Consider the following 14,172-nt stretch of genomic DNA (forward strand, 5'->3'; position numbering starts at 1 on the left):
GAGAGTTGTATTCTAGTCTGATGCCTAGCTCTTTAAGATTAATACTTTTCACTGACATTTGCTGAATGAGGACTGAATTAGGATTCCATATGATGATCTTGTAAGTCCACCGATCTATAAGGCAAGAAGTGCCTGATTTAATTCTTTTCTTCCCAGACTAGGATGACTTGTGTTCTGAATATGAAAGCTAGCACGTAACTATTTCACTCAATATCAAAGCTACTTTCTTTTCTTTCGCCTGTAAAAGACTGAGTGCTAAGAAACATATCTTTTTTTTTTTAGATCTGATGATTCCAAAGTGGCTAATCATTGGTCTGTTCAATGGGCAAGAAAAAAGAAGCAAGACACTGAGTTTTAAACTAACCTATGCTGTATTTGGGCTCTTAAATTCTCATCTTCATCTGTATCTTGGTTTTCAGCAGCTACACGTTGACAGATATCTTCATGAGTAGTTTCACTTAAAAATGCTTCAGCTAGGATATGAAAATTAATTAATTAGATCATGTGCTAAACCAAGTCAAAGTTGCAAAGTATCAGCACTGCTAAAAAGTGCTGACACTAGAGAGTCCAATAAATCTGGTCCTGCAGCTGGTTGAACATTACTTAAAAATGTTTTAACAAGATATTTTCAAAACATGGTTTTTGGTATCAGAATTCAAATTTTCCTTGGACATTGGGATAAACAAGGGAAACCCCAACATAAAAGAGGAAAAATAGTGCTAATGTGGAGGATATCAGGATTGAAAAAGATAAGGGTGAAAAAAAGATGGATCATCATGAATAACAAACTGGGAAAGAATTAGAAAAACGACACAATGATTTTAGTAAAAATAAGAGTGAAATAATAGGGAGGTCATGACTCCCATAAATTATGCATAAAGTATTTATTGATATATTAGAATAAAGCTTATTCTACTTATCTGTATAATAAGATATATAAAGATATAATAATTTTTTTCTTTGTAATAGTATTATAGAGTATTATTTATCTTTCTAGTCTTTATGATCATTCCTTGTAGAACAGACATACGGGAATGAATCACAAGAGAACAAACACAAAATCTCAAGGTTGCTGACTGAAGCCTATTTTGGTACAGAGTCCACAATACTCATGAACTTAAAAGAAAATGGAAAATCATAAAGAGGAAAGAAAGCCTTGAACTAGATTAAAAGGAATTAGAATTAGTCAGTCAATGCAAGAGAACATTGAAGCGTGAATTAATAGTATTCAAGAAAATGAAGGTCCTTCTCAGGAAGAGCAGTCAATTGTTCTCCATTTACATTCATGATAGAAAAAGAGAAAATGGATTTAAAACACAGAATAATGCTTCTAGGTTATTTATAAAACCCAAAGATTACTGACATAAGAAGTGTTATTGAAGAAGATGGTGGTGCTCTTCTTGGGAGAGACTGCATTGGTTCTCTCAGGAGGACTGGCTCATATTGGTCACAAACTTCAGCACATGAGTCAGCGTTCCTCTCCCTCAGGCCCCCCTCAGGCGCTGGTGCCTTCTCTCTCTCTCCTCTTCCAGTACTCCACCACGGCCACATACGGGATTTTGTGATCACCCTGAGTGACTCCACCGTGAAAGACCGCAAGACTATACGTACACTGACAAACATCTCTGATGAAAAATATATAATCTTGTGGCAGGTAAGCTTACTATTCCCTGGCTTTAGTATCTCAGCATTAGTATCACTCAGTGACTTCATATAAAGTCCAAACACCTTCATATAGATTCACCTGTTTCTGAAATAAGGAGAGGGAACTAATTAATTTAACTAACTGTCCATCCTGAAATCACCATGGCTTTCCTTTCTTCCAGAAAGAAGCTTCTTGAGAGTTATCTCCACTCCAACTCTTCATCTCGACATACTCCAACTCTTCCACAGTCCATCCCCTTCCCTCGCTCACTCCATTGAAACAGTTCTCATTACCATCATCAAAAATGTCAAGGTCAATGGAAACGTTTCAGTCCTTATCTTATTCTATTTCTCTGTCACATCTATAGTTCGGATGTTGTAGACAATTCTTGAATGCTTTCAATGCATTCCATGAATTTATATTCACAGTGAAACTTGTAAAGTAGGAGTAAGATTCCATAGTTGGCTTCAAATTGTGTAGCTCATATGTGGCAAAGAAGACATTTGATATCTGTCAATCTGACTCCAGCTTCTGGGATTCTTTTTAATTTTTAAACTGCTTATTGCCTTACATCTGCTTAAAAGAATGTATGCACTGTGTTGTAGGAAGCATTATGAAGAAAGAAAGTTTTCCTTTAACAGCCATAACAATACAATGCAATGAAGTGCTTTTACTGAGGTCAGATACTTCATACCTTGCAAAGTCAGAGTTCAAGCATGTGTGCTTTTACTTGCCGGTATTTAATTTGTGGGAAAAAGTAGTATTTTTGTTTCGATGATGAAAGCAGTCAATTAAATGATGAATTTTGGCAAGACTATTCAGTCTCACCATGTGAAGACTTGTGCTTCAGAGTTACTAGAATCCAAGGGTAAAAGGCTACCAGACCCTTGCATGCTGCCTGGTTGTGGTTTACGTGGTTATGACATTCACTAGGGTGCTAGACGACCACGAGAAACAACTCTGGGCACGTCAACCCCCCACCTTGAGTCAAGGGAGATGCCAGGTTAATGAAGGGTCTGGTGAGATACTTGCAGTGGGTGTGGAGTTCCTCACCAGTTTCACGTCTGGCCTGCAGCACTGAACACTGACAGTTGAAACAGGAGGCAACTGTGCTCCGCTAGATAATTCTTTGGAAGGTTGAGAAGGATTGTTTATTACCCATTTAAAACTGTAAGTGGGAATATTCGCCAATTCAAAAATAAAACATAAAAAACTTTGAATTGTAATAATAGAATATCAAGAAGAGGAAAGAAAGGAGTTTAGCTTACCCATGATGTCATTCATGCGATTCAGTGAGGAATTATCTGATATATCTAATAACGCGACAAAATCAAATGCAGAAGGAGGAATAGGAAGTTCTTTGGAAACTGTAGTATCAATAGCCAATGAGGATGCTTGTGCTTTCGTGCCTTCCTGTTCTAGGAGGCTTCTGTTGTACCCTGTGAGAACCTCCTCCAGGAGCTTGGCTTGGTTTAATGTCATAGGGAAGCCATCCAGGATCCAGCCTTGATCCACAGGTATCTTTCTAATTTGGAAAAGGATAAACCATTAATGATTTGATAGACACAAATATTTTGGAAATAACAATACAATACAGATTAATTTGGCTTTTTTTCTCAATTCTGCAATAACCTCCTCCTACATGCATTTTATTACTTTGTAGTTAAAATTAGGTTCACTAATGCCTGCATTCACTCTCTTGCTTAAAATTCTTCTGTGGGACTCTGTTGTCCTCCAAATCCATTCTGGTGGCCTTCATATGATGTTTAAAATGTAGGCCATGACTTTCTTCCCTGCAGTGTCTTATTTCTCATGATTTTGAACCATCTCCTTCAATAAACTGATCTCCTGACTGCTTTGGGAGTGTGGATTGCATCTTACAGCTGTGTCCATAGACTGTTTCTCCTCTGAAACTGCATCGTCGTCGACAAGCAGAATAAGATCACATCTCTCAGGGTGCTCATGAGATGAACAAAACTGATGCATTGTAAGGACCCAGCACATAGTGGGTATTCACATTGGCAACCTGCAGATTCCTCCCCACTCAGTCCAGTGTGAAGTCCTGCCAGCCTGATCTGAACTCTGCTCCCAGTCACCTGACCCAATCATTGGCACTCATTACATTTCTTGCTGTAGAAAAAATTGTAGTGAGACTTCTTATTCTCAATTAGATTATAAGTTGCTGCAGAGTGTGGGCCATTTATTTGGTCTACTCTTAGGATTTGCACTCAGTGCAGCATCCACTATAGGGAATGGCTGCTCTAAGAATCATTATTTTAGCTCTTTAAAGTGGAAAGCAGGCCTCCTCTGGTGGTGCAGCAGTTGAGCACTGGGCTTCAAAGCTGCCCACAGCCTCTGCAGCACTGGTTCGATCCCCGGCCGCAGGTGAGGGTTCCACATGGCGCGCAGACCTCTCCTGCCTCACCCACTGCTCCCCTTAGCAGTGTACTTTGTTGGTCTGCCTGTTCTGTTCCCTGCTCTGGCTCTGATGAATTCTCTCACCCTTCTATGCTTCTGACTGTACCCAGTGCTTGTATAAACAAATAAATAAATCTTAAAAAAATAAAGTAGAAAGCAACATGATAAGAGCATAGGTTCCAACTTTGCTCTTCAAAGCCCTTAAATTATGCACAATTGAGATCTTAGTTTTTGTACTGAAAGATATGAAGGCTACAGAATCCTATATAGTCTTACTTTTATTTTTCAATTTTTTCCCCATTACTGTCCGTTCTACCCCTTTGGCCCTTTATTATCCTCCCTCCTCCCTCCTGACCTCAGAAACCTCACTTTGTTTATTAGCATCGGCTACTTTTTTTTATAACTGTTCTGATTTGTTGACTTTTCTACCATGTAGCCATCCAATATTTGTTTCTTTCATTCTGATTTGTTTTATTATACCTGACTCCTTCCATTTTGCTGTAAATGGCAGCATTTCTTCTTTCTAAAAGTTATGATTTTGCTTCTTTCTCTGTAAGGATGTGGGTCTCTGCTGGAGGATGTGGCAAGAGAGGAGAGGGGAGGCAACCAAATTTTAGAGAGGTTTCATTACTTGTTTGGTCACAACACTGCAAATGACCCAAATCCAGTGATCATTTCACACTGTCAGACAACTTCACTTTCCCCCATTACTCTATGAAGCGTGGGAAAAGACCAAATTTTTCTTGAAATAACTTGACTAGAACTTGGCAGAGCATTCTGCGTCGAATAGGTTCGATGATTACTGGGCCTCAGGTGGGGAAGAGAAGTGTCTTGAGGACCTCCAAAAAAGTCTGGGCAACCTCTTCTGCCACCCCTGGTCTCAGGCGCTACTTCAGAGGGTGACTTGTGTGCCTGACATTAAGAACAGGCAATGGCAGTGAAGAGACCTGGGCTTCGCATCTGGCCAGACACCAGCTAGCACCAACTGCACTGCCTTGCTAAATTGCCATGTGCCTTCCTTTTCTCATTGAAAGAGGATGGATTTGGATTACATGAAAGGATTTCACATGGAAACTTTTGGATTCTTTCCCCCATCTTGCTCAGTCTTATTTCTTTATTATATAGCTCCATTGAGCTCCTATCACTTCTTGCAATTTCTCCCTTTTCTGAATTACAGAGGAAGGCTGAGGCGAAGCTTTCATGCTTACAAAGGAGGAAGGGAGAGATTATAAAATTATAACCTATTTGATTTTTTTCCTTGCCTGTGGGGCTTGGGGTGGCGGTGGGAGGATAATGGAGTTCTGAGGATGGGATGTAAAGCTTCCAGGTCCAATGAAAGCAAAGCTAAGGCGTACTTTACATCTGATGCCTTGCATATCAGTTTTCTTCAAACGAGGAGCCCCATGGCTAAAAAAATATTTTATGCCAGTTCTGAGAAATGTTACACTATTAGAATGAGATTTCTTCCAGCTCTGAGAGCAGCATCTCCGTGGGCTGATTTCTTTAGTGTTACACTCAAAGCGCAATTGTCCAAGACACATCACAACTGAGAGGTGACTTAAATCTTTAATGAGCCCTTTTAAGAAACACCAAGGAAGAATACATTCCAGTGCATAATAAAACTCATGTAAAACCTCCTTTCCTCCCCTGTGGGCCGTAGCGTTTCTCACCCTGCACAGCTACCCCAATTCTATTTCCTCGCCCTCTCTAAGCTCTCCAAACCTATTTCATAGGAAACTTTTTTATTCTTTTTTCCATTTTGTTCAGTCTTATTTCTTTATTATATAGATCCATTGAGCCCCTATGGCGTCTTTCAATTTCTCCCTTTTCTGAATTACAAAGGAAGGCTGAGGAGAAGCTTTCATCCTTAGAAAGGAGGAAGGGAGAGATTAGAAAATTGTATAACCTGTTTGATATTTTTCTCTCTAAGCCTTATCATATATCAGCTCAATGCTATCCATGTAACCCTTGCCTGTGCAACCTCTACTTTCTCACTGGTTTTCTACCCAACATTATTAAGCCTTTGAACTGCTGGGCTCAATCCCTCGTCCTGAAATAGAAGATGGGGAAGTATATTGGCCTGTGACCAAAGTTAGGGTCTCTCCCCTCCATAATCTCCCTTGGCTTTTCCAAGTATCTGATTTCTCCTTGAATTTTCCACATAGAATAGAACCTGACCTGAATTCACAGCTGGGTGGATAAAGTCAATATTTTTACAAATGTGTGTGTGCGTGTGCGCATGTGCGTGTGTGAACTACGGACATGCAAATCACAAAATATATCTTTATCTTGTATATTTTCTTACATAGGTGAACTGCATTCATTAGATATTATTAGATATTGACCCTTTATCCTCTTCCCTCCCTCCTGATCCCAGAAACCTCACTTTGTTTATTAGCATCTAATATAGTTCTATATTATTCTTCATATGATAAAGAACATTTTTCTACTTTACAAAGAACATGTGAGATATATATATATATATAAGAATATAAGAAGAACATATGAGATATATACAAAAAAGTAAAAGGTAATACATACTTAATAGCATTTACCATGATGCTAATTAGCAATGTATCAGGAATGCTCTTTCCTTTCTTCAGTAATTTTTCTGACTTTGCGCCAAGCTGAGCACGCAGAGTGAGCTGTGAATATAAACAATGAATAGTAGAGCACAGTTCATTTAAAAGGCAGATTCCAAATATTTGGAGGGAGGGAAAGGAACTGTTCATGTTCTGGTAAAGACACTGATCATTTAACACAATTTTGAAGTTGCCCAAGCATTGAAGGAAAACGTGTGTGCAGTTTTGAGCTTCCTTCTCTGTGGCTCCCTCCCTTTCCAAGATTATTCATTTTTCTTTAATTTCAGTAGCTCAAGTATCCCCAGACTTCATCCTCCAGTATCTTAAGAGAACATGATTGAGGTTTCTACTTAAGCTCTGCCACTTGTGTCCTGCATATGGGGTGAGCCCTGGGGTGGTTGTAGCTGGGCAGATACCCCTGTCTTGCCTAGGGAGGTTCTGTTCTGTCCATGGTCAGATTCCATCTATTTTCTAACTGGTTTTTGCTGCTTGTGTGTTTGCTTTTTTGTTTTTGGCCACCTGTGTTTGGTCCTCAAATAATTAGCTTTTCTATTTTGTCCAACATTTATTTTTACATAATGTTACCGTGGGAGGGCTTGTCCGATAAAGCTACTCTCAATCAACAGGAGCGCCACTAGTACGTATTCTGACTCATCAGAGTGAGCACCTGACAAGTCAAATGATAGCACATCTCTATTCAAACCCTGTGAAGACGCCCTTCTTCACTCCAGACATCCTAATCATTGCCTCCTGGCTCTTTGACCATTAGCTCAGCTTGCTAATCTCACCCCGTGCTGCTCTCACAGCCTGTGGCCGGGCATCTTTCTCCTCAGGATTGTCACCCAGCGCTTCTCACTGTATGAAATGCTTCCCTAGATCCAGTTGGCTGATTCTCTCAATCATCTTTCAGTCTGCCTAAATTTCACTTCCTCAAGGAGGTGTACACCAGCAAATACACAACCGGCCCGCTGCCCCTGCTCTTGAAACCTGCTGTTCTGGTCACCTGCCTTCATTTTTTTTTTTCTTCTGGTATCATCATCTAGTGGATCATATAATTCATTTATTTATGTGTCTATGGTTCATTTTTTTTCTTTTTTAGATCCCCTGATACACCCCAATAATTATAGTCATGTGTTACCTAACAGCTCTCAGTCAACAATGGACTGCATAGACCATGGTGATTCCATGTTCCTATTGCAGTTTTTATCTTACACACTGCATTTTTACTCTACATTTTCTACATCTAGATATATTGAGATACACAAATACCATGGTGTTACAGTTGTCCATCGTATTCAGTAAAGTAACAATCTAAACAGGTTTGTAGCCCGGGGGCAACAGGTCATCCTACAAAGCTGTGGGGAAGTGGTACAGGAGGGCACTGTAGTGTGGCATACATGGACTTCAATAGGCTTGACCGTGGACATCAGGGGACTTGTAATGCAATAAATGTAAATCTAAAACAAATACTTAGTCTTTCTGCTAGCTTATAGTTCAAACAGACATCTTAAAAATCATTATCACTTCCTGTAAACGTTTTTCCTTCTCCATCAGCAGCTTGGTCTATAAGCCTTCAAACTTTTTCTGACTTAACACAGTTTTGAAATTTAAAATACCTTGGGCCTCCCCTGGTGGTGCAGTGGTTGAGCGCTGGGCTGCAAAGCTGCCCGCAGCCTTCGCAGCAGCGGTTCAATGCCCGGCCACCGGCGAGGGTCCCACATGGCGCGACAGACCTCTCCTGCCACGCCCGCTGCTCCCCTCAGCAGTGTATTTCGTCAGTCTGCCTGTTCTGTCCCCTACTCTGGCTCTGGTGAACTCTCTCACCCTCCTGTGCTTCTGACTGTACCCAGTGCTTGTATAAATAAACAAATAAATAAATAAGTCTTAAAAAAAAAAACAACCTTTAAAAAAAAAAAAAGAAATTTAAAATACCGTAAAATTGTTTTTCATAATGAAAGGCATAATAAAAGTGATAAAAATAAAGAAAATTAAATCCCACTTGAGTAATCTGGCCATTACAGTTGATGACAAAATAGTTTCTATATTTAGCACAGCAATATTATCTATGGAAATGTTAGTTTCCAGTAAAAGCAATAGTGAGTGAATAGTTGCAAACATTTTTTTTTTTTAGAGATTAATAAATTCTGAAGGATCATCAATAAGGTTAATAATAAATTCTGGAGAAAAATCTTTCAAAATATAGAGATTAAAAAATATAATCAACATTAAAGCCAAAAAAATTAATCAAGTGGTAAAAGAAAAACCAAATAAGCATAAATTTGGTGAAGCCTAAAAAGATGCATATATTTAAGTTTTTACCTGGCAAACATGAATAGCAATTTCCCCTGCTTTAGATATAAAGAATATTAAGAAAGTAAAGTAAACTCAGATTTAGCTAATGCTTTCATCAGATTTACTTTGAAACCTTAAGAGGAGCATATTATCTATTCCATCAGATGACACATCAAGAGATGATGAATCATGATGCATTTCAATAAAATAGTAGCCAAAATTAGGTCATAGTACTTACTTCAGATAAATTCTCACTTGACTCGACTTCTTTAGACGTTGGTGTATTATTTGTATCGGTACCTAGCAATAGGAAACGTGGTAAGAACAAACTCCAGTCTTTACGACTAACAACCACACTAGTATGTGACCATCTGTGGTTTGGGGCAGATAGGTTGATGGCTCCACTATGCCTGAGTCACCCAGAGGCACTAGCCATAGAATCACCACAGCCTGACTTTCACCTACTCTCACACTGAGGTTCTGGCCCTGGGGTGGTGTGTTATCCTCCACCTCCATCCTCCCAGCACAGCTGGCGCCTACAGCTACCATTGGGCTCACTCTAACACAGTTTGGTTATCTTTTCAGAAACAAACCAAGCTTCTCACACAAAGTTATAAAAAATATTGTTAATTCATCACACTATTCCTGGATTATCAGGTTACAGGTAATAAAAAAATGTGTAAAAGTAGAAAACACTTGAAGTCAGAGGGCTTTTTAGTTAAATGCTGTGGGAAAAATAAGGTTTTGGAGTCTTTATAATTGCCTGGACTTTAGTAACAAAATGTGTCATATAATAACGTCAGTCAGAATTGTCTCACAAGAAACAAAAAAAATAAGGGGAGATTATGACCTTTTCAAGGATGGAAAGCTTGGCTGCCCTGAGTAACCTACACTTCCCAGGAGTGATGGCAACAGAGACGTGGCACAGAAGACCTGAACTTTATGCCAGAATCAAAGGAAACTACTGACTATGGCAAATCCTCCACCAGCACAAATAGAGAAGAGATTAAAGCCTCAAATGGTTTCCTTCCATGGTTTCACAAAAATTGTGAAGATAGAAGTTCGGATCAGAGGGGAGATAACTTTTGTTAAGTTTGGGAAGCTTGGTTTTACTTGCTTTGTTCAAGGCTGGGAATCAATTTAGCTTTGTCTCAGAAAGCACTGTTCATATGGATTGAAGAGAACAGTTCTTGCACCCTCCCGCTACATGGTGAACAGAGAGGGGCAGGCAGAGAGACCCTCACTCAGGACTGCACAGGTGAGAGAAACAATGAAACACCATCTCCTGGCAAGCAAAGCCAGGAAGAGAGAGGTTGAGTCTTCCTGGCTGTTTTCATAACCAAAACAAAAACTGAGCATCTGTTTGTAGCGTGCAAAATTCCTTTGTAATTTCCATTTCTTATCTCCAGTAGTGGACAAAGGTCAGGGTCTTCTGTAACTATCTTGCTCTTGGTCTCATGACCATGTAGACAACTATGCAAAATGCCCCTTTCTTTCCCAGAGAACACATGCATGTTCTTATATGGTTTGTCTGTCTGTCAGTATAATGTAAATGATGGCTGATTTGTTTTGATGTCATACTTACTAAGCACAGTTTTATTTTCTGTTTCTGATAAGGCTTCATTTGCAGCTGGATCAGCCGGATTTCCATTTTCAAGATTCTTTGGAAAGAAAACACATGGACAGATTTTAACATTGTCCTAATTTTATTGCTAAGGGCTATGAGAAATACAATATTTTATTTGTAACATCACTGATATTAGGTGGAATTGAATGATTTCAGGACACAAACAGAATCTGATGATAATTCTAATGGAAACAAATAGTAACTCTTGTGGACTCGGTCTTTCAAGTGGATTTCAATTACTATGTGAAATCCAGCAACTACCATTTTGAAAAATACAGTAGAACCTGAGAAAGATACAGAGAGCACGGAAAGCCATTTTAGAAAGAATACTCCTAGGGCTCATAGTCATAGCATAAGGGAAATTAAGAAAAAAACACATGCATTGGTTATAAACTGCTGACTAAAATATGAAGAGTGCCACAGTATGGATGAAAAGGCAGCACACAATGAAGAAAATTTTCCCTGGATATTTTCAGAATTCATAATTAAATAGTATTTATTTTGTGGCCCATGTAAATGATCTGTATTGGATTCTACACTAATTTATTCAATTGCAGAGATTGCTAAGGAAGGGATTTAGAATCTGTGGTCCCTATCACAGTCCAGTCACAAGCTTTCTGATGCCAAGCAAACTAATTCATGCTTAGGGTCTCTACTATCTCCCTTATAAAATGAAGGGGCTGGACAACAGCATGATTCACAAGAAACCATATGCTCCTATTTCCTGCCCTAGAATCTCATGTAATGATGGAACAAGTTGCTATAAAAGTTGGGAATAAGATGCAAGTAAACCATATGAAGGCCTTCTCCTCACCTTCCACCCACCAAATTCAGATCTACTAGTCTAGATCAAAGCCATGGCCCATGGATCAAGTCTGGTTGGCTGAGTGGTGCTAGGGTATCTTTACATGGCATAGTTATATGAACCTGGAGACCAAGCCACACACCCCGCTCTGTCCCATGCTCCCCTAAAGCATCCATTCCTCAGCCACTGCCCAGGGCCAATGTTGGCCTCCCACTGAACACTGGGGGGTATTCTCAGTAGAATTTTGCTCCAGGTGTTGGTGACTTGGTGAACTCCCCTCAATATAGACATCTCACCCCCTCCAACTTCCCCAAATTCAGCTCTTCCTCCCCAGTACCAGCCTCTAGCTGGGCACAGTGCAGGCACACCACCCTGGACGGTCCACCTTGCAAACCAGCCGGTGTGTGTGTGTGTGTTGGGAGTGGGGGGTTAAAGGAGGGCTATTCTCTCTTGTTATAGAAGAATCCACTTGATATCCTCTATTTTGCCTCTCTGCCTACAAAAACCTAAAATATTTACTCTCTGGATCTTTACAGAAAGCTTACCAACTTCTGGTCTAAAAGATCTCTTTGATTCCATTCCATCAACTCTCTCCCACATGAGATACAGAAAATTAAATCGCACTTGCCTGGCTTTCATCAGCCTCTTTCAGAACATGCAGAGTCTTCGCTTCCACTTCTTTCTGAACAGGTTGGTTCACACTGTCACTGTCTCTTTCATTGTTGTGAAAGGCTTGGATAGCTTCTTGGACAAGAGTGTCAATAGAAAGTATCTGAATAGGAAAGTCTAAAGTACAAAAGATAATTTTATTAATAGTATTTTAATTAGGAAATCAACATCACTGTTTTTCTGTGCTGGTTTCACTCTACAACACTGCTGTTTGGATCAAGCTGCTTTTTATTATGGTGGCAAAATTCACATAACATAAAACTAACCCTTTTACCCATTCACTTAGATCATTCACAGTGTGTTCAACCATCACCACTATCATGCTCTAGAAATTTGTTTATCACCCAAAAGGAAACCCTGTACCCACTAAGTTGTCACCTCTACCTCCCTACACCTGTCCCTGGCCCAAGAACTAATTTGCCTTATGTGTCTATGTATTTGCCTGTTGTGGATGTTTCACATCAGTGGAATCATACAATATGCAACTTCTTGGGTCTGACTCCTTTCATGTAGCATGATGTCTTCAAGTTCATCCATGTTATACCATGCATCAGTTCCTCTCCTCTATCCATGGAATAACAGCTCATTGTTTGGATATAACACATTTTGCTATGCATTCATCTGGTGATGGACATTTGGACTGTTTCTACTTTGGTTTGACTACTAGCACTGCCATGGATATTCCTGTATAAGGTTCTTTTGAACACCTGTTTTCAGTGCTTTTGGCTATATGACTGGGGTCAAAGGGGATTTGTTTAACTTACAGAGGAATCTCCAAACTGCTTTCTATAGTGGCTGAACCATTTTGCATTACTGCCAGCAATGTATGAGGATTTCAATTTCTCCACAACCCTCACCAACATTTGATTTTTTTATTATTATTTAATTAGACTCATCCCAGTAAAATTGACTGGTATATCATTGTGCCTTTGTCAAGCAGATTTTTAAGGAGGTCTTTTTAACATCTCAATAATGACCTATTCTTTTCTACCTTGGAATGGTACAAGATGGACTGGCCTCAGGGATAATTTTGAATTTTCCAGTGAAAACAAGAGTTGGCAAGTATTTCTGAAAAAAACTAATTAAACAGATGGAAATCTGTGATTTTGCTTCCCATTGAAAGAGTTTCTACAGAAAAAGCCCGTCTCATTAAACAGAGAGCAAAAACTCAACATATGTAAAGAGTTAAAATATTTACAACTTCAAGTGGATTACTTTTTGTCAGATTATTACTTTTTGACTTCATCTGTTGATAAAATGAGAACAATCTATAAGGAAAAGCTTAAGGCATATTATTTCACTTTCTACCATGCATCGTCATTATATAGCAAGCTCGTATATGTTTAGGGCAATCCTTGTTTATGTCTCTATTTCTCTAAAAGTGCCTGACTCAGAAAATAAGCAAATATCATCACTCTGCTAGAAAAATTTTGAGGGCAGAGTTTCCCAATATATCAGTAGATTCTTAGGTAATTATTTCCATAAATGTAGCCATATATGGCTATTGTCAAGTAAGCCAAACACAATAAGTGAAATAAACCAATATAAAACCAAAAGAGAAAAACAAACACAAATTCTACCTTTTTGTAGAGACTTTAGTGCAGTGGTTTTTCCACTAAATGTTTTCCCCAATAAGCACCCTGTAATACCAAATGAAGGTAACTGAAGCGCTGTTGATTCAACTTGAGGAGGAAGAGATTTTTCAATTAGTCTGTGAATCACATGGCCCAATATGGAATTGTTGGAGGGTGGTATATTATCAACCATTTCTTCTGGTAAGGCCCACTCTCCAACCATGTTCTGCATAAAGAATAACGAAACAAGGAAAATAAAAATATTTTTAAAAGTGGAATTTAGGCATGTAAGAATTTTAAATATTGAAAGTAAATCCCAATTATGACAAACAAAAACCAATCAATACTTTAAGTATTTTATATAAAAGAGTAGTGACATGAATAATACTTTCATATTAGAGAGCAGAAGAATGAGCCTCCTACATCAAAGAAAAAAAAGAATCAAACTGAATAATCAGTTTATGAAAGTTGCTATATTGCACTGAGACTGTGGTCCAGGTTAAGCATTAATAATGATAAACTGACTAAAAATAAAACAGTACACACACACAACAAATTAA

General features: G+C 38.9%; 1 protein-coding gene across 6 annotated transcripts in view; it reads right to left on the minus strand.

Moving 5' to 3' along the window:
• The window catches only part of SPEF2 (sperm flagellar 2), a 135,907-nt gene that overhangs the window by 73,300 nt on the left and 48,435 nt on the right, over positions 1 to 14,172 (minus strand). For all 6 annotated transcript variants that reach the window (XR_008549106.1, XM_054687922.1, XM_037529217.2 and 3 more), the window contains exons 10-16: positions 13,619 to 13,838; positions 11,998 to 12,155; positions 10,523 to 10,598; positions 9,176 to 9,237; positions 6,605 to 6,708; positions 2,914 to 3,170; positions 365 to 473 (exon numbers count right to left, since the gene is read on the minus strand). Coding sequence is in view for 5 of the 6 variants with exons in the window: in XM_054687922.1 (XP_054543897.1) it covers positions 365 to 473; positions 2,914 to 3,170; positions 6,605 to 6,708; positions 9,176 to 9,237; positions 10,523 to 10,598; positions 11,998 to 12,155; positions 13,619 to 13,838 (986 nt within the window). In the remaining variant the exon portion in view is untranslated. The remainder of the gene's footprint in view (positions 1 to 364; positions 474 to 2,913; positions 3,171 to 6,604; positions 6,709 to 9,175; positions 9,238 to 10,522; positions 10,599 to 11,997; positions 12,156 to 13,618; positions 13,839 to 14,172) is intronic.

Source organism: Talpa occidentalis, unplaced genomic scaffold, assembly GCF_014898055.3.
Source record: "Talpa occidentalis isolate TD23 unplaced genomic scaffold, MPIMG_talOcc4v2.1 talOcc4.6, whole genome shotgun sequence".
Classification (NCBI taxonomy): domain Eukaryota; kingdom Metazoa; phylum Chordata; class Mammalia; order Eulipotyphla; family Talpidae; genus Talpa; species Talpa occidentalis.